General features: G+C 43.8%; 2 protein-coding genes across 3 annotated transcripts; both read right to left on the bottom strand.

The window, feature by feature from the left end:
• Positions 1 to 3218: 3218 nt before the first annotated feature.
• si:dkey-23n7.10 (SPRY domain-containing SOCS box protein 3) lies at positions 3219 to 12363 on the bottom strand. Of its 2 annotated transcripts, XM_064313576.1 has the most exons (5): positions 9008 to 12363; positions 8362 to 8534; positions 7399 to 7530; positions 5517 to 5707; positions 3219 to 4843 (listed from the first exon to the last, which is right to left on the bottom strand). In XM_064313576.1, exons 2-5 carry the CDS (start codon positions 8531 to 8533, stop codon positions 4613 to 4615), a joined length of 726 nt encoding a protein of 241 aa, XP_064169646.1. In that variant the 5' UTR covers position 8534; positions 9008 to 12363; the 3' UTR covers positions 3219 to 4612. The 2 variants fall into 2 exon arrangements, with proteins under 2 accessions (XP_064169646.1, XP_064169647.1); XM_064313577.1 differs by lacking the exon at positions 7399 to 7530.
• Positions 12364 to 12500: 137 nt separating this feature from the next.
• LOC135242503 (actin, alpha cardiac muscle 1-like) lies at positions 12501 to 21981 on the bottom strand. The gene is made up of 9 exons (XM_064313575.1): positions 21878 to 21981; positions 20552 to 20702; positions 18811 to 18939; positions 17506 to 17616; positions 16845 to 16929; positions 16522 to 16683; positions 13746 to 13937; positions 13026 to 13207; positions 12501 to 12796 (listed from the first exon to the last, which is right to left on the bottom strand). The coding sequence occupies exons 2-9, from the start codon at positions 20678 to 20680 to the stop codon at positions 12653 to 12655; spliced, it is 1134 nt and encodes a 377-aa protein (XP_064169645.1). The 5' UTR covers positions 20681 to 20702; positions 21878 to 21981; the 3' UTR covers positions 12501 to 12652.
• Between the last annotated feature and the right edge of the window lie 1637 nt (positions 21982 to 23618).

Raw genomic sequence — 23618 nt, forward strand, 5'->3', positions numbered from 1 at the left:
TGTCCCTAAATCATATTGCTGTAACTACTGTATTTCGCAAATATACTCAGAATAACAAAATGACACAAGACATGAAAATAGATGGAAGTTATGAAATCCTCAAATTAGGCATTTCAGAGTGGCACAGCTTATCTAATCTTAAAGTTACACTTGTAGTTTTTTGCCTTAAAATATTATTAAAATAATTTTGACTGCACAAAGTAATGGCTAAATGATATTGAATCACGTTCTCCTAATATATGTAGGTGGCTTGCAATGCAACATCTCCGTCACCATTCAATTTTAGCCTAATCTTTTTGTGCTTCGGGTCAGAACAGTGCACTTTCATTAACTTGCTTTCATTTTGAAAAAATAGAAGTTTATAAAATGTAAACAAAGACAAAAAAGAACATTGGTCTACTTTTTAATATAAGTTGTATTCATAGTGAGCCAAATAGGTAAAACTGCTTCCAGGTCACTATGCATGTCAGTAAATTTTATACTTTGCCGCTGTTTTGGTCCGGTTAATGGTGAACATGCAAGTAATTAATTTTGCTCATCTGCTGGTTGCAGTGCAATGCCAAGAAAAGAGAGATTAAGGAAATGTGTTTATAATATTGCATGTGCTTTGTGACAGTGTTTAGTTATCCCTGTTCCTGGAATAAAGGATAAAAAACATTGACGACTAAATTGTATGTGATGTCTGTGTGAGATGCTGTTGTAGTGTTGTGGGGGATATTATCTGTAGAGCATGAACATGTCTGGATAAGTTTATCGGGTCCAAAAATGAATGACGTATTATGGAAATGGAAATATGTTTCAGAAGACCCAAAACAGGGCCCATATTATGAACATAGTGTGTGATTATGAACGTGGTGTCATGTGGCAATATCAGGATGAAAATAGTGGGGATGGTGCATGGGGGGTGGAGGTTGCCCTTTTCTTTTTCAATTGAGCCCCTGCCCCCAAAAATGTCTGTGCACGGCCCTGTTTCCAGCACTTCATGAATGAAATGACTGTGGCGGTGAGTGCGGAGTAAGTAGCCCACTAAGACATTCTGGAGCAAAACGTTTTAAAGCCTCACAGGTTTGGGGAGAACCTTGTCATCAATCCAAAATTTCACAAGCAACCGATGAAAAGATGCAAACACCCAACTGATATGTTCAAATTTCTTTTGCAAGAACCCTAGTATTCTGAAGCAGTTGGAGACTTCTCAAGGTCAGATTATTGCCACCAGATAGTAAAGCGTGACGGTAATCCATCTGTGAGATTATGAAAGCACGAACCGTTTTTCAACATTATGCAGGGACAATATTTTACTTAAATGTATTTGTTTTCCCATGGTGAAAGGATGTCACTCTTGTGATGCTATTAATCTGCGCCTGAAAAAAGAGATCTGAGTCAATAGTCATGCCAAGTAATATTGTACCATGCAGCTGCTTTAGCTGTGATAGTGAAGCCATCTAAATGTAAGCAGACATGTAACAATATGGGGCCTACTGCTAATATCTGTCTTAACTTAATTCAATAAAAGGACATTTTGGATCGTCTGGGCCTTAAAAACTTTAAGTCGGGCCTCTAGTTTGGCAAGCTGGACGACTTCACTGGGTTTAAGCGATATATACGTTTTGTGTCATCTGAAAAGCAATGGTACTTAACCATGTCTGCTTATAATGTTCCCTGCATATACAGAATAAAAGGCAAGGGTACATTACCTGTGATACTCCATAGCTTGCTCCACTTAGATGACTCATTATTTACCTCGACAAACTGAAATCTATCTGAAAGATAGGATTTCTACCACAAAAGAGCTTTCCAAGGGAGACAGACAAAAATACTGATTTTCTTGGTTTGTTCAATCAAAGGCAGCACTTAAGTCAAGTAGGACTAGCATGAAATGCAACCACAGCCTGCAGAGAGAAGAAAAGCATTCATTACTACAACAAGTGCTGTCTGAGTGGTCTGGAGCTTCAAATACATTATTAGCCAGTAGAAATGAAGAAAGCTGTTCAGAAAAAAATTCTGCAAATTCATGATTAAAGCCAGGGTAGGGAACGGAGAGGCCTGTACACTTTTACAAGTGCAATAGGCTGGGAAGTGGAAAAGAAGCAGTCTTTATCAGCCATTTTCAGAGAAAGGTTCATGACTAGTACTTGAAACAAATTAAATTTGTACTTTGGTTTTTGGGTGGAACAGAGGAATTATAAAATGGCAACTCCACCTCCTTGTCTGCACAGACTATATAAGTAACCAGGAGGACAGGACTGATTTAAAACAAAAATCTCACCTGTTTTGATGTTACAGTAACACATGAAGATTGTAATCTGTGATTTGCTTTGTTCACAAGAGCAGCCTTGGAGTTCTAATAATCTAAACTTTAGCAATCCAAATTTCAGAGTAGTGTTATTACAAGAAGAAAAAAATGTCTTGTTTTGGTAGCAATCAAGCTGTGGGAAATGCCACAGTATTTAGACTTAGTTATCTGGAAATTGGGGAACTGACACAATCGAACTAGGGTTAAGCCTAGCCCGTGGTTATGAGAAGCTAGTAAACATTAGCGTAGGACAAAATGTCTGCATTTCATGGGGTCTGTATATCACAATGACTTCACTGGAAACATTCAATAGAGGGCGCTAAAACCTAAACAATACCCTTCTCATAACAATTCCCCTACACCTCGGTCAGATCTCCCCGTTCTGCCACACTGAGGGCACTCGCTCTCCTTCCCCTTGCGTGGTCACAACTCCCAATCACAATGTCTGTCTGTACTGACCCCACAGGGGCTGGGGCAGCAACCTCAACGACAGGGCTGCCACTATCACTCATATTACTCAAGTGAATGCACTCATTGGGCCTCATTTACGAAACATGTGTACGATCACATTTGATGGTAAACTGCTTGTGAGAATGTTTTCACAAACATTTTAGGCATTCAATCATTTTTTTTCTTATTTGTATGTGTTCATGGCTGTTTAATTATGCTAGTCACATGAAGAGGATGACGCATAAAATGTACAAACAGTCAGCATTCATAATCTCATACATCTGGGATATGCATAAAAAGAAAGGTCTGCACATGTGTCACGAATGCCACATTTTTTTGTTTTGTTTTTAAGAACAAATGTAAGAATAATTTAAGTTTTGTGAATGAGGCCCATTTCTTTTAAGTTGCTCCGGATAAGAGTGGTTGCTAAATAAAGTGGAGTATATCAACACATGCACATACATATGAGCAGATCCATGCTTTACTCAAGTTTTATTCTTATATTCTCTGAAGCACAAACTTCAATCAACAATCATTTCATAAATAAGGCTCTATGGCTCACAGTTTTTCCACCACTTTGTCTGATTCAATTGCTGAATATGAGACAGAAGGCAAAAATCCCCAGAAAGAAACAGGAACTAAAGATGGCTACAGCATAGGCCTGGCAGAACATCACCAGGGAAGATACCCAGCATCTGGTGATATCTATGATGACTTCCAAACAGTCATCAAATGCAAGTACTAATAAATACAACAACTATTTAAAATGATGTTAATTTGTCCAATTACTTATGGTCCCCTAAAATGGAGGGACTATGCATAAAAAAGGCTGTAATAAGGATATACCCAATAAGGAGGTAAATACCCACAAATTAGAGCTGACAGTCTGCACTTTGACCTTATATTCATTGTTTCATTCACTGTGCCGGAGTACAGAGCCAAAACGACAACATTGTGTCACTGCCCAAACACTTACAGACAACACTGCATATATAAATAAAATTTGCATGTGGATAATATGCATGAAGAATTAGTTTAGACTAATATCTTCCCTTTAATCCATTTAAAAAAAAATTAATTAACAACAGCATGAGTTTTACAGTAAAAATATACTATACGGAATCACATTAAAAACGCCTTTGTAAAGGACTTTGTAGAGGTTGTGTTGGTTGTCTGGTAGAAGTTTACTCTGCAACGCTTCAAATAAAAGAGAAAGGTCATGGCAGAGATCCTTCCCTAAGATTGGACCCACATGGCCCCAGGTATGTACAACTATAAAAGAGGTTGAATAGTGACACACTGACAGGATATAAAATATATTCAAAGACAACAGAATACATGTTGCGACAATGATCAATAATCCTTCTACTCTATCTCAGCCAAGGGTGCATAAGCAGTTGTGCTCTTCTTTGGACCCGATTCCCTGATCATATGTTTTTTTGGTGGTATCGATCTCTGCCGTAAATGTTCCCCAGACAGGTAAAGGTGCGATTTTGGATCTCGTTCTCAACAATCATTTTGGTGGCGGTAAAGAAGAAGTCACCGAGGGCAACCGATCACGGGGAGGAGTGGAGGGATAACAGAAGCAATCGCGGACCGGGGGGGGGGGGGGGCGTTAGTCTACAATCGCGGACTGGAGAAGTAGCACCAGAGCAATAGCTCTTCAAGACCTCTGAATACTGCAGAAATGAAATGTCTTTCCAAAAAAAAACGTTTAAAACCTGAATAGCGTGGCCCATCTGTGGCTACGGCCCTAAACGTCCACACAGACCGTTAATGCCAGCAACCCAATCTGACCAACAGCCACCCGCGCGCGTGTCTCTGAGGGTCACGTGACACCAGAGGGGACGGAGACACCTTCTCAGCGCCTCAAAGGAGGGGGGGCAGCAGACGAGTCCCGAGCCGGTCCCGCAGGCTGGGGGGCAGGGGGAGGGAGTCCTGGGGGCCGCGGGACCCCAGGGGGGTGCGGGACCCCAGGCTCTGTGCGATGGCGTTAAGGCACCGCTCCTGCAGCGAGACCAGGCGGGTGGTGCGCACTCCCAGCTGAACCTCGGTCTCCGGGGCCGTGGAGCTGACCAATGGAAACAGAGGAGCTCCCACCTGCGATGGGAACCAAGAGAGGGAAGCAACGACATCGGTCCCTGGTAGGAAACTCAAAAGTGACAAGAAAAGACTCTCGGCGCAAATTTATCACAGTTCTGCAGCTTGTCAGATTTTTTACTGCCCATGCAGCTGAGGGGTTTGGTTTCTACCAAGATAAGGTACCTTCTGGGGTGGTCAAATGAAGCATGCATAGAATCCTAATAGTTTTGAGATGTTAGACCACAAAAACACAAATGAGCAATTATTGGTGACTCCTGACGGTTTGCAGCATGACTGGCTTCAGTGATTGCACCAATTATTTCCCCACTTGGAAAACTTCATTCAAACTTTAAATAACCTCTAGATTTGAAACTTTCATTGAATGGAAAGGCAACCTCGCCTTCTGTCATTTCTGACTACTACTCAAAATTTCACACAGTGCTCAGGGATGTCATTTTCCCTCCTGAAATTCCCCGATTAATCAGGAAATACTGATTTTCAGACCCTCAATGTCCCAACCAGAGGCAGAGGAACGGAGAACTTTGCCACTGTTTACCAGCAAACACTGTTGGCCTCCATTTTGGGTCCGGAAAACCTTACATGTCGTGATTTAATCGTGTAAATATGCCACCTCCCCGAATGCAGATTTGGTAGCGATTTTTCCCCCCACCCCTCCCGTGCTTCCTCCCACCTCATGCAGTCCAGAGAAAGCTGGTCCCAGGCTGAGGCCGTTTTGATAGAACCCCAGCGTGCCTGCGTCCAGGTTGAGGAGCACGCCGATGACGGTCATCTTGTCGTAGAAGGGCTCGGTGTACTTCCTGCTCCGCCCGCCGTGCCAGAGGACGCCCTTGTACGACAGGCCCCAGCTCTCCTCGTCCATCCCTGCAGAGGTGCAGCAGAGACCCTTTACACGCCGCGTAAGAGCAACCGCGGCAGCATCGATGCAAAACGACACACACTGCAACAGCTGGGCCCAGACACAGGCCAAGCCCAGACACCCCCACCAAAAAACACAAGCTGGGCCCAGACACAGGCCAAGCCCAGACACCCCCACCAAAAGAACACAAGCTGGGCCCAAACACCCCTACCAAAAAACACAAGCCGGGCCCAGACACAGGCCATGCTCAGGCACCCCCCCCCCCCCCCACCCCCCCCAAAAAACACAAGCTGGGCCCAGACACAGGCCAAGCCCAGACACCCCCACCAAAAAACACAAGCTGGGCCCAGACACAGGCCAAGCCCAGACACCCCCACCAAAAAACACAAGCTGGGCCCAGACACAGGCCAAGCCCAGACACCCCTACCAAAAAACACAAGCTGGGCCCAGACACAGGCCATGCCCAGAGACCCCCACCAAATAACACAAGCTGGGCCCTGACACAGGCCATGCCCAGACACCCCTACCAAAAAACACAAGCCGGGCCCAGACACAGGCCAAGCTCAGGCACCCCCCCCCCACCCCCAAAAAAAAAAACAAGCTGGGCCCAGATACAGGCCAAGCCCAGACACCCCCACCAAAAAACACAAGCCGGGCCCAGACACAGGCCATGCTCAGGCACTCCCCCCAAAAAAAAAACACAAGCTGGGCCCAGACACAGGCCAAGCCCAGACACCCCCACCAAAAAACACAAGCCGGGCCCAGACACAGGCCATGCTCAGGTGCCCCCCCCCCCCCCCGCAAAAAAACACAAGCTGGGCCCAGACAGAGGCCAAGCCCAGACACTCCCACCAAAAAACATAAACTGGGCCAAGACACCCCCACCAAAAAACACAAGCTGGGCCGAGACACAGGCCATGCCCAGACACCCCCACCAAAAAACATAAGCTGGGCCCAGACACCCCCACCAAAAAACACAAGCTGGGCCCAGCTGAGATAAAATTGTCCTTTGAACAATTTTATCTCAATTAAAGGTTAGATTTCTCATATTTGGAGTGCAAGATCAAGCTGATAAACAACAACGCAATTTCTTCAGTGTTTTTTGCACGTTAACCAAGGACTCTATCAAAGGGTACTGTTGAAAACATAACTGCTCACGTGCATTGTGTCTCCCAGTCACAAGGAAATTGAATAAAATTACAACATTCCCAGTCATTACGATGAATACAAAGTTGGACAAAGCAAATTAAGTTTGTGTGTCCCCAGGAATGCTGTGATGCTGACAGTGATGTCAGGTACTTCCATAATGGCTTTAGGACACTATTGAAGCCTGCATTATGGTAAAGCTGTTTGTGTATGAAAATAAAAGTCATTTAAATCCAATGTTTACAGTTAAGAAATAGTATTTTCAAATATAAAGAGCTCCTCCCAATCTTAAAGAACCACAATATCCTGGATTTCCATCCATGTGTGTGGCTTCGCAACCATGTAATTCAATTATATTCAGCTTATTTTAATCACTTAAAATCATACTCTACCTTGCACAAAGTCTTTTAGTGATTTCATAAGGCCAAAAATCCTCCTTGAATGCCTTTTTCATTGGACCAGATATTACTGGATATACTTTCATTCTGTATCCATTAAGAAAACAGGCCAGGCATTAGAAAGACCACAGGCTGGGCTTAGTTGTGCTTACCGAGCAGGTTGATGAACTGGTAGCCCCCAGTGTGCAGTAACGCCTTCTTTGTCCCTAAACCCACCATCACTGAGGTTCCATAGGGAGGCTCTGAAAACTCAATTTCCCAGTAGTGCTCTCCGTGGGTGAAACCTACCAACGCAACCGACTCAGCATGTTACATCCAGACCGACGTGGTGATGTCACAGACCTCATGCTCAACTCCACCCACCTCCTCATTTACCTTGTACCTCCCATCATCCATTCGCTCACACTGACACTTGAGGCTGGATTTTCTATACCAAGTTTCAGACACAAGAACAAAATACACTATATGGCCAAATGTATACGGACACCTGACATCCAACATCTCATCTAAAAGTATGGGCATTAATATGGAGCTGGTCCATCCTTTGCTGCTGTGACAACCTCCACTCTTCTGGGAAGGCTTTATGCTAGTTGTTGGAGCATTGCTGTGGGGATTAGCTGCCATTCAGCCAGAAGAGCATTAGTGGGGCTGATTAGTTAGCTTCCAACTGAACCCAAAGTTGTTGGATGGGGTTGAGGTCAGGGCTCTGTGCAGGCAAGTCGAGTTCTTCCACATTGTTCTTGACAAAACCATTTCTATATGGACCTTCCTGTGTTCCTGGGGGCACTGCCCTAAAATAGGAAAGAGTGTTCCCCAAACTGTTGTGGAAGCACAGAATTGTCAAATTGTCATTGTATGCTGTAGCATTGAGATTGCCCTTCACAGAAACTAAGGGACCTAGCCCAAACCACAAAAAACAGACCCAGACCATGGGGTGTCCAGATACTTTTGGTCATATAGTGTGGTCACTGATTGGCTGTGTCTAATATATGCACCATGAATGGTACTGGAAAGTCCTGAATGTCAGAAATACTTTGATAACAGATGTGTACCTGGCTGTACCAGCCTAGGATGACCCTGTCCCAGCAGTCTCACATCCCTAAATATACCTTTACCTTTGGTACCCCGGACCCCCGCAGTGCCCTCGCTCTCCAGAAGCATGTTGGTGTGGAAGTAGACTGCCTGTCGGCATGGTGACAGCTGGGCAGCTGGAGACTTGCTGCTGGCGTCCCATTCCCAGTGTTCCCATGAGTGGCATCCACGCAGAGACATTGGGAAGTAAGACATTCTTCCATGTTCAACAGGAAAGAAAGAAAGAAAGAGAGAGTTACTTTAAAGTTACAGAGCAGTAAGACAGACAACACAGCCATCCATGGTGTCTGACAGTGTTCGTCACTCGGAAAATTTCGCACATTTACACGTGTATTGTATGTGGGCTACCTTGAACAAAGAACCCATATCACAGCATATTGTCTATATCCCAAATCTAAAAACGCGGTAGACTACACGAAAAATAGCATATCTGCATCCTAGAAATATAGATTAAATTGTTGTTTAAACATTGCCACGTTTTTCTTTATGTTCCCAAATGGCAAATTTACGCTGTAGACTAACGTACAGATCATAGCCTATAGCGAGCGATTCGTTATATGAACTTTACGTGACATCGGCCACGTACCGTTCTGCGATTAACTTTTCCTTTTTTAAAATAATACAGTAACATTCAGCGTCTTGGTTGTGGTCCATACTTTGTTTACTCACCTGCGCGGGTTATCTTGTGTCCGCAACACCGCTAGCAGGGATATTTACCCACATCGAACCTGAAATAATAAGACCAAGTGTGACGAAATTACAGTTCCAAGGCAACAACAACTCCGCTGCACGTACAAGTACCACGAACACGTGACTCGTGACTGTACAGTAGGGTTTGTCAAATTTGCGTAAGTCTCTCACGTTGCTAGCACGAGGATTTTTTTCTCTCTTCCCTTATGAAATACGGAATTGATGAAGAGACAGGTCCAGGATCGACACTGGTACCCCTGAACCTGGTGACTCGAGACGTGTGTCAATAACACAAGACATTCGAGTAGTCTTTGGAGAACTTTCATATACATGAGAATTTCGCTGCCAAATAAGGACGTGGGCGTGTTTCTATTTACACATGAGCCACGGTCACGTTGTAGGCCTATACTGTAGTGAACTAACGAAGCCAGCATTCTTTCCATAGCCAAAGTCCGGTCACAACAGGGCGATGGTTCAAAACAAAAAGTCTACAAGCAAACATACTGACTGTCAGGGTAGCCGCACCTTTTTTTTTTTTTTCGTCAAATGTATTCTCAAATAAGTGCCAAATGAAGGAAATGGTCAAGTCCCTGCGGTGCAAATTTAAAATGCCAAATTTATATTCCCACAAAAACGTATTCTCTGGTATTAGCAAACAACGCTCATGGATTTTTTTTTTTTTTTTGCAACTTGCAACCTAAGTCCTCTGAAAAAGGTATCGTAGCATGATCCTCAATATAATAATCTTTTTTTTTTCTTTAAAAATTTTTTTTTTATTATGGATTAAATTGAGTCATGTGTTCTACATATAGCCCAATAGTTAAACCCATGCACACACTTAAATAAATAAATAAACAAATTCAACCACTTAAAGGGCAATTACAGGTGTTTCGACAGGTGCTAAATTCTAACTAGCTGCAAACTAAATTATCAATTGTTAGAAGTGATCGTTCACTTTCTGTGTTTCTAAAAATATAATTTCGTGTTTAGTGTATGTGTCCAGTGGGCCAAAACCAGTCGTGTTCAGGTAAGGATATTTTATATATTTAATATAGTTGTATGAAGCTGCTCACTTTACAGTCTCTGGTTTGGGGGCATTTGGGGTCTTGTAGTCAAAATAAAGAAAACGCACCTCAAACAATTACTAAGCAGCTTGTATATAGCCTACAAGATGAAATAATATCTACCCTCATTTTCAGTTTATTATTAACCTTTATTTATACAGGGTGGGTAGACTGAGCACACTATTTTTCTCTTCATCTTGCAATATTATTGGGGGGTGGGGGTTATTTATAACCAATAGGACATCAAAATAAATATTATATTCTATTAGATAAGCTAGAAGAAGATGCCAACAACAACAGCAATAAATAAATAAATATAAATAAATAAAGCGAGACATAGCCACTGTCAGTGTGAACCATGAAGCATATACATGAACTGGGGAGGATGGGAGCATAAACATATACGCACTACGGTGCTTCACCGCCTGGTCATCCTATGTCTCCAGTTCCTATATACCTCCATGATGCAAACTAACCACAGAGCTACATAAAAAACTTAATGATTAATTATTTTTCATTTTGTCCTGCCTGATAAAAGAACTGTTCTGGCACTTGCAACAACTTCACCAGAACATTTCTCCCTTTCTCTTTGGAGAGACTTTTTTTCTTATTCAAAGCCTCAGTTTCAGAGAAAACCTGAAAATATGTCAGTGGCGCAATCTACGCGGAGTACTAAAAGCCTATCATTTCCACCACTACAGCGCCTACCTTAAAAACGATTGCAGTGGATGAATTTCGTGTGATTATATGTGCGAATTAAGTTTCGATAGCGCTTTATTGGGAAACTCGAGTCGAAGTGCTGGTTATTCAGTTGCTGAACAGTGTGCTGGTGTAGACGTTCGCACCTGAGTAAAATAACCTGTTTTGTTTTTTCGGGGGGGTTGTGTTGTGACGAAAATGGCTCGAACTGCTCGTATTTCTTGACTGAGTAATTTTTTTGAAATTTAAAAAACGCAGTTAGTTTAAGGCCAAATATTTAGGAAAGTCATGGAAAAAGGAGGATTTTGTATTTATTTGGGGTAATTTCAATTATAAAGTCCCCAGAGCGCAATGCAGTCGCTCTGGCCTATCTAGTGTTAAGGGAAACTCTCACTCGCTGTCACAATGCAGGTGTGTGTTTGTTTAATCGAGAAACTTGGTGCTGAGTTCTGAGCAAATCGCATCAAAGAGATAGGGAAAAAGACCCGAATCCGAATAATACTGGGAAAATTCGGGAGGAGAAAACATTCGAAGTGAACCAGCCCTAGTATCTAATACCGTATCAAGACAGGTCTTGAAAATCCCCAGAGCTTCTGCCTCTACTACGTGACCTGGCAGGCTATTCCCCACATCGACTACTCTGAGTGAACAAAAACATTTCTAATGTCTGGATGGAATTTTCATTTAGCTAATTTCCATTTATGTCCCCTTATTCTACTAACAGAACTAAACCTAAATAATCTATTGTAGTTCACTTTGTTGATCAACTTCATGAATTTAAAAACCTCAGTCAAATCACCCCTAAATCTCCTTTTGCTAAGCATGAAGAAGAGATTAAGCATCCTTAGTCTCTCCTCATAGCTTTTATTTTTCATACCAGGAGTCGATTTAGTCGCTCTTCTTTGAATCTTTTCCAGAGCCTCTATATCTTTATTGTAGTACAGTCCCCAGAACTGCACACAATACTCCAAGTGTGGTCTAACAAATGTATGGTATAAGGTAAGTATAACTTCCTTGTATTTATACTCAATAATTATGGCTACATATCCCAGCAACCTGTTGGCCTTTTTTTTTAGCACAACAGCACAGTGCCTAGAACCTGAAAAGCTTTCATCAACCATTACTCTTTTTCAAATCGAGGACCTTCCAATTTGGTTCCTCCCATAAAGTAATCCTTCCTCATGTTTTTATTTCCCACATGCAGACCTTTACATTTGGCTATACTGAATTTCATTTGCCAGGTTTCCACCCACTTCTGGATTTTTTTTAAATCTTCTTGGGTGACTTTAGCAGATTCCAAACTATTAGCTGAAAATTTGACTAATGTACTTTCTATGTCCCTGTCAAGGTCACTCATATAAATGAGGAAGAGCAGTGGTCCCAGCACTGATCCGTGTGGGACTCCACTTCCCATAGCTCCCTGCTCTGATAATATCCCTCCTACTACTACTCTTTGTGTTCTACATTCTAGCCAGTTCTGAATCCACTCTGAAATACCATCTTTAATTCCTACTACATTTTGCTAACAAGTCTCTCGTGTTACCTTATCAAATTCCTTTTGTAAATCGAAGTATGTAATATCATAAGCCTTGTTATAATCAAAAGACTTGGTAGCTTCTTCAAATGCTTTCTTCCCGTTTGTGATCCAAGTCAACTCAACACACTATTGGAAGGTGACCACTAGCATGAAGCAGAAGACATATAGGAAATTAATACTGAGCAGCAGTATTTATTACGCAATGTACAACAGAATCGGCGCACTGAAGAACAGCAGTTTTGAGCAAGCCTTTTGAAAGTGGGCGGGGTTTCCACTGGACAGTGAGAGGCTCTGACAGGCAGACGGTGGAGGAGGGGGCGGGGTTTAGAAGCACTTCCGGTGGACGATGGAGGGCCCTGCCTCCTCGTACTCATCCTTGCTGATCCACATCTGCTGGAAGGTGGAGAGGGAGGCCAGGATGGAGCCGCCGATCCAGACCGAGTACTTCCTCTCAGGGGGGGCGATCATCTGCGGGTGGGGGGGGGGGGGGGGTCAATATACAGTCAACACTTGGGGAAAAAAGACTCTTTGCCTGTTCCCTTCCAAATATAACTTTTTGACTTTACATGACAGCATGTCACTCAGATGTCAGTTCGTGACATATATATATAAGGAAAAAGAGAGGTATATATATGTCATTTATTGTATATTGTATTGCCTGGGAGCCTGTATGGAAATATATCCTTTTGGCCATTACCTTGATCTTCATGGTGCTGGGTGCCAGGGCGGTGATCTCTTTCTGCATGCGATCACCAATACCGGGGTACATGGTAGTACCCCCGGAGAGCACGTTGTTGGCGTACAGGTCCTTACGAATGTCAATGTCACACTTCATGATGCCATTGTACGTGGTCTCGTGAATACCAGCGGACTCCATTCCTAAGAGTGGGACATTGTAGCTCATGTGACTACTGATCACAACACAGGCACCATGTTGCCACCTTTTTATAGGCGAATAGTAAAATGGATTCCCTCATACCAGCATAAGCCCGATGCAACGCGACACCACTGCCACCACAATGGGTAACAGTGGGAATATAATAGCGTTGCTGGATTGGATGACAATACAACCCCCTACTCTTAAAATATATCACATATTCTCACGTATTATGATCATTATATGTACTATTGTACTGAAATTAATATTTTGAACTTCAAAGTAAATTCAGATAATACAAAGGGCTTTCCATATTCTCGATCATATTTGAATATTAAAATAATAAACAAACCACTAATGTTCTACACTAACCTGAATGATTGTGAAATATAGCTGATAAAATATTGAAAATAATATCATAAAAAAGTATCAGGTCAATGATCATAGACTGATAACATCTGCCAGGTCTGTCAGGTTCTATTCCTGATGCATGGACATGCCGTGTGGTGATATGTCGTCGAGGCGTTTCCGAGGACTGACCAATGAAGGAGGGCTGGAAAAGGGTCTCCGGGCAACGGAACCTCTCGTTGCCGATGGTGATGACCTGTCCGTCGGGCAGCTCGTAGCTCTTCTCCAGCGAGGAGGAGGAGGCAGCGGTGGCCATCTCGTTCTCAAAGTCCAGCGCCACGTAGCACAGCTTCTCCTTGATGTCGCGCACGATCTCACGCTCGGCTGCGGGCCAGAGAAACGGAGAGCCTTCAGCCCTTCGGTCGTGGACGGCTCGCGGCCGAGTACAGCGGTTTTAGCGGTGGTTACCGCGGAGCTCGCCCCTGGTTCTGGTTAGCCAGAAGTCAACCTGAGCCTGCAGCTCACTTTAAATCCACTCCAAGAACTGAGAGACGTGGCTGAATATACATAATATTCAAAGGCTCAAACACATTGGGAAAACCCCAGACAGGACTGGGAACCCTCTAGTTTAGGGTGATGGACTTTGGCTAAGACATTGAAGGACAACCATTGTTGTACCATTGAACAGTCCTCAAAAATATGTCCACTGCAGTACACACATCACCTTTGCAAATCAAATCCCATATAAAATGCCAAGCTAACGAATGAGACATGTCATCCCAATAGGCTAATCAGAATGAACCAGAACATTGTTCATGGAGACTTCTACGACCAGAAACAATTAGGCCTACTAAGTATGTTTTCCACACAGAAGATACACAGTTGTTTTTCCTCAGCACCAGTAGGGTGCACTGTTCCACAAAAAATGAAACAGAGAAGGATCATTCCACACCGATTAGGATTTAACTACAAGAACTCAGAGTATGACTTCATGCTTCAATGCAGTTTCCAAAACAGAAAAACAGCATTGACTTTTTTACTGCAGCACTTCTTAACAAAAATTAGTTTCAGCGTTTTCGTTTATCCTCTCATTCTTGTTGTGCTAACAGTAAGTACTGTACTTATTTCACAGTACATCCCCCCCCCCCCCACACCCCCTCAGCTGAAATGGGAACATTGAGTTCCAGCACAGAGAGCCGCTGTGCGGCTGTTGCGGTCTCACGCAGGCCCGCTCTCATTGAAACCAGGCGCTCTCCCGCTCCTCCAGGTCTGATGTCTGGGGTATGACTCACTGCCGAGACGTCCCTCCTCTCCATAGCTTAACTCACCCTCGGTCTCAGCCGATACAGCGCGACCGGCTTCAGCAACAGCTTCGATCAACATCTGTTCTCATCTCTGACTCACACATTAAGACAAGGGCTTGCAAGTTAATTTCGGCCTGGCCATTTTCTCCACATGATATACCGATCTCTGATTTTGACATTGGATTCAGTGACCAACAATTTCACATAAATCCATATAATTCAGCTATCTATCCATGATTATTTGACTAACCGTGGTCTTCATTCGAGACAGCTTGATTTGCTGAACTCAACGTTGGGTTAGAACAGCGGTGTCAAACTCCAGTCCAGGAGGGCCCCAGGGTCTGCTGGTTTTCGGAGTGTTTCAGCATGAGTGATTAAAGTCATTGATTGGCTGAAGGGTCCATGCAGTTTGTTCTCAAGGACTTAATTGGCTGCTGACTCGAAGGAAACCGCAAATACCAGCAGACACTGCATCCCTCTAGGACTGAAGTTTTACACCCCAGGGTTAGAACCCAGATCCCTGCAGCCACACTGGCCCTTTCCAGATGAGACTGGACACACGACATAGATTAATCACTAAATCCATTAGACTAGAGTCAGCAAACACTACAGGAGTGTATTTTAATGATGACTGAAAAAAAGTGGCGTTTAACGGGCAGGGTATCAAAAACAGAGTGCAGTGTGCCCTCCAGGAGGACGTACGACAGACACCCCGAGGGCAACGGACATGCCACTCGAGCTTCAAGCCCCGCCCCTCCTGTCGCCACGGGGATAATGGAATGCCAGCGCCGCCAGGGACACCGCCTCGCTGACTCACAGGACCCTCGCACAAGGGCCAGCTGTCCAAAACCATTCACAAACTCCGCCTCTCCCCCCGCGCGCCGGGACGACGGACGCTCCGCTCACTATTTTAGGCAAACTTTTCGTTGGACACCTGCATCATGTGACATACTCCGCAGCTCTTAAATATCTCGGTCAGTCACAAATATATTCTTGCATCACGTTGCTCGCGCAGCTGCACAGATATCATTCAGGGTGGGTTCAAATAAACCAATAATGTAGGTTGCATTAAAAGTAATACTCTACTGTTGAAATCTTGGTTGAAAAATATATAATTATGCACTGTAAATATTTAATATATTGTTTATGCAATGTGGGTTTTGTTATATGCTCTGCGATAAAGGTTGTTATTTTAAACATTGTGCAGGCTTCATCTTTTTTCACAATTTTTTCCAAATTGATATTTTTGGAAGTCTTCAAAGTTTCTATTTTGACGTTACGGTTTTCAGGCAACCTTTCATTTGGCATTGTCCTGTTAATCAGATGATTGTTGCCAAAAAAGTCCACAACCAAATATAAATGTTAAAGTTCAGTCAAATTGGCAACTTTTTCAATTTTGCATCAAAAGGTTTTGGAAATGGAATATACTGCAATGTGTTGACATTTAGGCACTTATGCAAAAATATAATAAGAAACATATTTTACAGTAGTCAATTTAACAAAAAAATGTATTGCAAGGTCTGAAACCAGCAACAATTTGAAGATTGTGAAGTATATATTACGAATATATCGTGAATACATTCTACACATATATAGTGAAGTGATCTTGACGTATGTGAACATGTTTTATGTACTCCATTTCCATAAGGGCAGGTCTGTCTCACCGGTGGTGACGAAGGAGTAGCCTCTCTCAGTCAGGATCTTCATGAGGTAGTCGGTCAGGTCTCTGCCGGCCAGGTCCAGCCTCATAATGGCATGGGGCAGGGCGTAGCCCTCGTAGACGGGTACGTTGTGGGTGACGCCATCGCCCGCGTCTAGCACGATCCCTTTAGGTACACCAGACGCGATCCCATTGGTCAGTAAGTCGCTGATTGCCACTGACCCTGATACTTAGGTCTTATTTTAGGCTTTAAGGCCTTATTTTTAATTAATTTTGTAAAGCGGCGGTATAGCCGTTAGAATACCATAGACGTCAGTAAGCGCTCACCGGTGGTACGGCCGGAGGCGTACAGGGACAGGACTGCCTGAATGGCCACGTACATCGCTGGGACGTTGAAGGTCTCAAACATGATCTGCAGGTACAAAGGTCACACAATGACCTTGTCAGAACGCAGGAAGTTCCTCATAAGAAAATAGGAGAACACCGTAGGCCGTTGTGCTAAGAACAATTTGGACTGGATGAGTAATTTATACAGGAACAAGATGTTCAGGAACAGGGTCGTCGTCATACTTGTTTCTGGTTATGGTTATACACTTTGTTGTACGTCGCTCTGGATAAGAGCGTCTGCCAAATGCCTGTAATGTAATGTAATTTTGGAACTGAAGTTGGTGGATTTGAATCTTCTGTGGGTGTGTACTCTAACATACAAAGTTAGTTAGCATTGTCCTTAGCACAGGCCCTAGAAACAAGCTTCAAAGCAAAGCTATCTTGTTTTGAATGTGATCATTGGCTCGTAACCTGACAGTACTATGAGCCTGACCAGGTTGATGACAGAATGCTTGCTTTAAGTATTTTGTAAAGTATTCATATAATGGCAGACAAATCTGTTAGTGTTCATGGCACAGAATTTCCTATATGATTAATGCTTCCGGTGCTGTGAACCCAGGTGAATTGTGGGATTGTGGTGGGTGCGATGGTTAGGACCGACCTGGGTCATCTTCTCCCTGTTGGCCTTGGGGTTCAGAGGGGCCTCTGTCAGCAGGACGGGGTGCTCCTCGGGGGCCACACGCAGCTCATTGTAGAAGGTGTGATGCCAGATCTGAGGAGGGGCAGGACCAGGTTTCCGAAATGTTGGACAGGTACAGGTAGCATTGGGTCCGTCAGAAAATATGTCAGAAATTATGTCATCCCAGAGGTAAGGCTGAATAATATTACCAATAATCCTTTGTGGTGATTTGCACAAACCCCCAACCCTGGTCCTAGAGATCTACTATCCTGTAGGTTTCCATTCTAACCCTAAGCTGTGCATTCAGCTGCTAATTAGAAGAATCAGGTGTGCCAAAATAGGGTTGAAATAAAAAGCTACAGGACGGTAGATCTCCAGGAACAGGACTGGGCAGCCCTACCCAAAACCAACACAATGACTTTTTGTAGAGTCACGTATCAAGAAGCACATTTTAACTGAATGCACGTGTCCACAGTCTAGGCCAGCATTATTCAACCGGTCCTTCCTGGGGTCCAGATTCATTTTTAAAATTTTTATCTTTTAAATAGCGCACACGTGTCAAACATTTTCCAAGCCCTATTTATAAATCAACACATGAACAAGATGCGTTGAGCTAATGTGCACATAAAGTAGACACCTTCTTTAAATATAGAGACATTACTTAACATTCTGTCACTCTTGGGAGGTATGCCAAGAATGAGCAGATGTAGACCTGAACAAAATCATCCGCGTCATACTTCTTTTTCTCCACATTGTTGAAAAGGCCAAGGCTTCATCACTGACAAGCTTAACTCAACAGCTGAAGATATCTAGCTGAGAGTGCTGGGTTGAGGTATCTACATTAAAACTGTAGAAAATTTGACACACTTGGAATGATAATTGGCTTCTTACAATTTACTATTTAGGCATTTTGCACATGCTCTTAGTCAAAGCAATGTACAGAAAGCGCATTTAACATGGTTGAAAAGCCACCATTAGAGATGATAAATAAAGCAAAAATCAAGACGGCCATTGTATATATGCATGCCACAAGACCCTGTCATATCAGCTGCTTTTAAAACTGCCCTGCACTCCCCTTCAAAAAAGACAGAATAGACCAGTATTAATCAACCCTGTTCCTGAAGATCCACCATTCTGTAGGTTTTCATTTCAAGCCTAATTTGGCATACCTGACTCTACAAATTAGCAGCTGAATGCAGAGTTTAGGGTTGGAATTAACCTACAGATCTCTCTGTAGACTGAATTAAATGAGAAACTGTGCTTTGGTGACCCCCTGGCGAGCGGCACCTTCTCCATGTCGTCCCAGTTGGTGATGATCCCGTGCTCGATGGGGTACTTTAGGGTCAGGATGCCCCTCTTGCTCTGGGCCTCGTCCCCCACGTAGCTGTCTTTCTGCCCCATGCCCACCATCACGCCCTGAGGGGAAGAACACGAGAGTCTTGTAAACTTCAGGCCTTTTCTGCCCATCGCAGCGTCAACGCCCAACATTAGCAATGGATCTTCAGCGGCAGAAACACACATTATAGTCACAGTCAAGGTAAAAAGGCTTAATTACAGGAAGCTGTATTTCACAAAGGGTTCCTCTCTTAAGAGTTAGGTTCTTCTTAAGAGTTAGGTTCTTCGTAGAGTGGTTACAGATGGCATATACTCAAAAAACCACTGATTTGTTTGATGCCAGTCTTTATTTCATAAAAATAAAAGTAAAGGGGATACTGTAAATCGCCCGTCTTCAGCATAGAACCCAAAGAGGTCTGTATTTCCATTGTCCCATAGTTCTAATTTCATAGACAGCACAATAACTAAATTCATATTTTGAGCACAAACAAGCTAACAACAACTCTGGTGGTGACTGATGTATTGTTTTATTGGCACCATCCAAGACAACTCCCTAACTAACTCACAGGTTGGGCGAGCACGACGGTAAAATTTTTCTATTCCTTGTGGAACCATTAATATGACCTGGCAAAAGCTGGTGAACCAGTTTAGGTTGATCATTATTCCTCTGGTCAGGAGATAAAGAGCTTAGAGGATGAAAATCCTGGATTAACTGGACTTCACATGAAGAACCGTTCAATCATTGGCAACACCGGCCTTTTTCTATCAGATTTCAATATTAAAGCACCGTTCTGTTAGCACTGTCACATTAATTAACCTCCAGTTGCTCTCAGAGACTAGTCTACCTAAAGACCTGGCTGGTTCACATGGTAAATACCAAACAAATCACTTCTACAGGGCTTAAAAATCTATTCTGAGGTGAGGTGTGTGGCGCAGTCAGTAGGGCAGCTGGCTCTTGAGCCATATCCCCGACTCATGGCCCACACCCCTGCCCAGCCATGGCACCTCCTCAGCTGTGGCCCCTCCTCTATCTGTTACCCTCTCTGCTTCCTGTCTGAATGAAGCCCGGGAGGGAGGGCCTGCCTGTTCTCCTTTAAAAAAATTAATTAAAATTCTTAAAGTGAAACAGATACAGTCACTACACATAGGTATACAATGTTACCACAGCTTGTCAAGACCTGACCCTTATGGAAACAAATGGGGAGTTTATTTTGAAGGTGCTATAAACATGGCTTGATTTCCCTAAATGACCTGAAGTCCTTAAAATACCTGAAGACCGTAAAGACCTAGTTTTAAGGATATAAAGTCCAAAGAACGTCAGGACTTATTCTGGTGTGAGTTATGGGAGTTTTGGGGAGGCAGTGTAACACAAGGTGAAGTACTGGTCCTGTGTCCCTGAGAAAGGTACTTAACCCAAATTGCTTCTGTACGTGTCAAGCTGTATCAATCAAATCTATGCAAAAAAGAAGCGTAAGCTGTGTAAGTCGCCGATGGTGAGAGCACGTGCTAAATGCCCAAATGCCAAAAAAAATGTGAACGTAAAATCGGTTCTGAATGACAGTACGGGAGTTGCTTGACAATACGATGACCTCATACAGTGAGGTCATTACATACGATTCATAATTAAAAAAAAAAAAACTGAATGTGGTGCAAACGACAGGAGTTCAAGGCAGAGCAGGGTGGGCGGAGTCACCTGGTGACGAGGACGGCCGACGATGGAGGGGAAGACAGCTCGGGGGGCGTCATCTCCGGCAAAGCCGGCTTTCACCAGGCCGGAGCCATTGTCACACACCAGGGCGGTGGTCTCTTCCTCGTCACACATCTTCGGTCAGGCGGCTGTACACCTGCGAGCAGAAACGCACACGTCAGCAGCGTGCGGAGTGGTATCGTGTTGACTACAGTACAGGCTGCATCTTTAAAAATAAAAAAAATAATTAAAAAATAACCCTTCTCCTCTCCCTTTATCTCAGGTCCTGGTGCGTGCACCTGATGCGTTCACCTTGATGATGGCACAGGTGTGATTGTAACTTTGTGTAACTCTAGTTCCTGCGCCATTTGCTTACAATGTGAAATATGGTTTTTTTTTTAAGTTGCGGTGGCTAAAATCGTCAGCTGAATGACTAAATTGCAGATCGAATGGTAAGTACAAGTCAAGCTCATTACCGCAGCAGAACAGCAGACACAAACAGGTGTATTATCTAAACATAGAGCTTGGTAGGGTAGGAAATACACCCACGCTTTGTCACATGCTCGACATTGTGTGTTACACTGGCTTCTCACAGCAAAACCTTCACAGATTTAAACAGCTTCTTACGGTTAGCTAATGTCACTACCTATAACCCAACCGCACAGACACACAGAAGGCTTCTAGCACACATTTCAACCTTGGAAACGAACAATAAACAAGTCTCTGTGTATCTGACAGGCTGTTTTCTTATACATTTTAATCAGCATCAAACTTAACAGTTAGTGTTTGTCACATAACGTTAAATGAATCCAACTGGAACTCATTTCAATCTTCAGATGTTAGAATTGTACCTGTTCAGTTCACTAGTGCAACAAAAGATAATAAGAAATTGCTAGTTTAAGTGCAATGTTTCATTGAAATGTTTCAATAAAAAAATATTGCTTATGTATACAGTACTGGAAAAAATCAATAGACCACTCCATATTTAAAAAAAAAAGAAAAAAAGAACCAGGGTTACTCCATTTCGATTATTCAATGAATAACACTGCATTTTTCATATTTTGACAATTTTGCAAATAAATGTTCTCAATGACAGTATTTTTGTCTGGAATTAAAATCAAATGTGGTCAATAGTTCACGAAAGAATACCAAAAGCTGAGACTTAAGTTAAGTGATGAGGTCACTTTTCCAGAGCTAAACGTGTGTGTGTGTCTATATATATGCACACACACACACATAAACGTCCAACGTGCTAACTCGTGAATCCCTCTCAAATACCCTTTAAAATAAAGTATGCTGCGTGCGCCTGTGCTGCACAGGGGCTGGACTCACCCGGGAGTGCTGGAGAGGAGGCAGGCGTGTCGCACCCTTGAGAGAGTACGGCAGCCCTCACCTGGCCTGGGCATTTATAACGGAGTCCCCAGGACAAGGGCCACCGACCATCGGGCCTTTTTAGGAGACATCGCCACGGCGACCGGGCAGGGCCGACGCCGCCCTCCGTGTCGAGCGAGGAGAGGGGCAGGACAGGCCGGGGCGAAGCCAGATTCCGTCTTGCGAAACGGGCCGCTCGCCCCCCGCTCCGCACGGTAATATTAGACGGTAATTTATTGCTCGGGGGTGGGGGGGGGTATGGGTAGGTTGGGGGGGGGTCACCCGTGCGGCCTGTCGAAGGGAAACGGGTCGACGGCGCATTCGCAAAAAGCCATTCCGGTGCCCCGCGGCACTGTGAACTATAAATAAGGACTGGGGGCGTCGGTCACAATGGAGGAGGTATGGGCCCTTTGAGCTGTCAGTCAGCCCCGCCACGGCGACCCGGCGAGGCATTCTGCGTGCGGCGCTATGGCTCGGGCTCAAACTCCGCACAATGCCTTCAAAGGCAGTGTGGAGAGCCCCCTGCGGTAGGTGTGGCCATGCCGAGCTGCAGCGCCGCACCCTCACTTAAGGGCTCCCGGAAGCCAGGTGTAGTATAACGGGTAAGGACCTGAAGGTCACGGGTTCGACTCCCAGGTAAGGACACTGCCGTCGTACCCTTCAGCAAGGTACTTAACCTGGATTGCTTCAGTATATATCCAGCTGTATAAATGGATGAAAATAAAAAAAACTGTATAAAAGTTGTGCCGCTCTGGATAAGAGCGTCTGTTAAACGTAATGGGATGAGTCACAAATTGATTTGGGTGCAGAAATGGACAGAGGTGTGTAGATCTAAGGAATACAGTAGTTACAGTACTGTAGAAAAGTTTGGCACTCAACATTAATTGTGAAGGTAAAGCTAAACGATTCAATACGTTTCAGAATTTTGCCTTCACTGGTGGAATGATGTGGTGTGCTGATGGCAGCCTAAATAAACTCCACAAGCTAATTGGAGTCAAAAACCATCAACATGCCTGAAGTGTTACATGTAATTTATAAGGCCTTCGTTTAGCTTTTACTCATCTTCATGAACCTGGTTAAGGATGAATATCAAAAGAAAATAAAGCACAAAAACCATACCTGACACAAAGCTTGCCTGAAAATAGAAATATATCAGTTGTTGAGACTGTAAATAAATACTGTATATGAGCAAGAATATGTGGTTTGGGCTAGGCCCCTAAGTCCCAGTGAAGGGAAATCTTAATGCAATGACATTCTAGATGATTCTGTGCTTCCAACTTTGTGGCAGCAGTTTGGGGTAGGCCCTTTCAAGTTTCAGCGTGACAATGCACCCCCAGGAACATAGCGAGGTCCATACAGAAATGGTTTGTCGACATGGGTGTTGAAGAACTTTACTGGCCCGCACAGAGCCCTGACCTCAACCTCATCCATCACCTTTGGGATCAACTGGAAAGCCAAATGTGAGGCAGGCCTAATTGCCCAATCAATGCCTGGCCTCACTAATGCTCTTCTGGCTGAATGAAAGCAAATCACTGCAGCGATGCTCCAACATCTAGTATGAAGCCTTCCCAGAAGAGTGGAGGTTGTTATAGCAGCAGAGGGTGGACCAACTCCATATTAATGCCCAAAATTTTGGATGAGATGTTGGATGTCAGGTGTCAAAATACTTTTGGCCATATAGTGTACAACCACAGATCCTAAT

The sequence above is a fragment of the Anguilla rostrata genome, chromosome 16 (genome assembly GCF_018555375.3).
Source record: "Anguilla rostrata isolate EN2019 chromosome 16, ASM1855537v3, whole genome shotgun sequence".
In the NCBI taxonomy this organism is placed as follows: domain Eukaryota; kingdom Metazoa; phylum Chordata; class Actinopteri; order Anguilliformes; family Anguillidae; genus Anguilla; species Anguilla rostrata.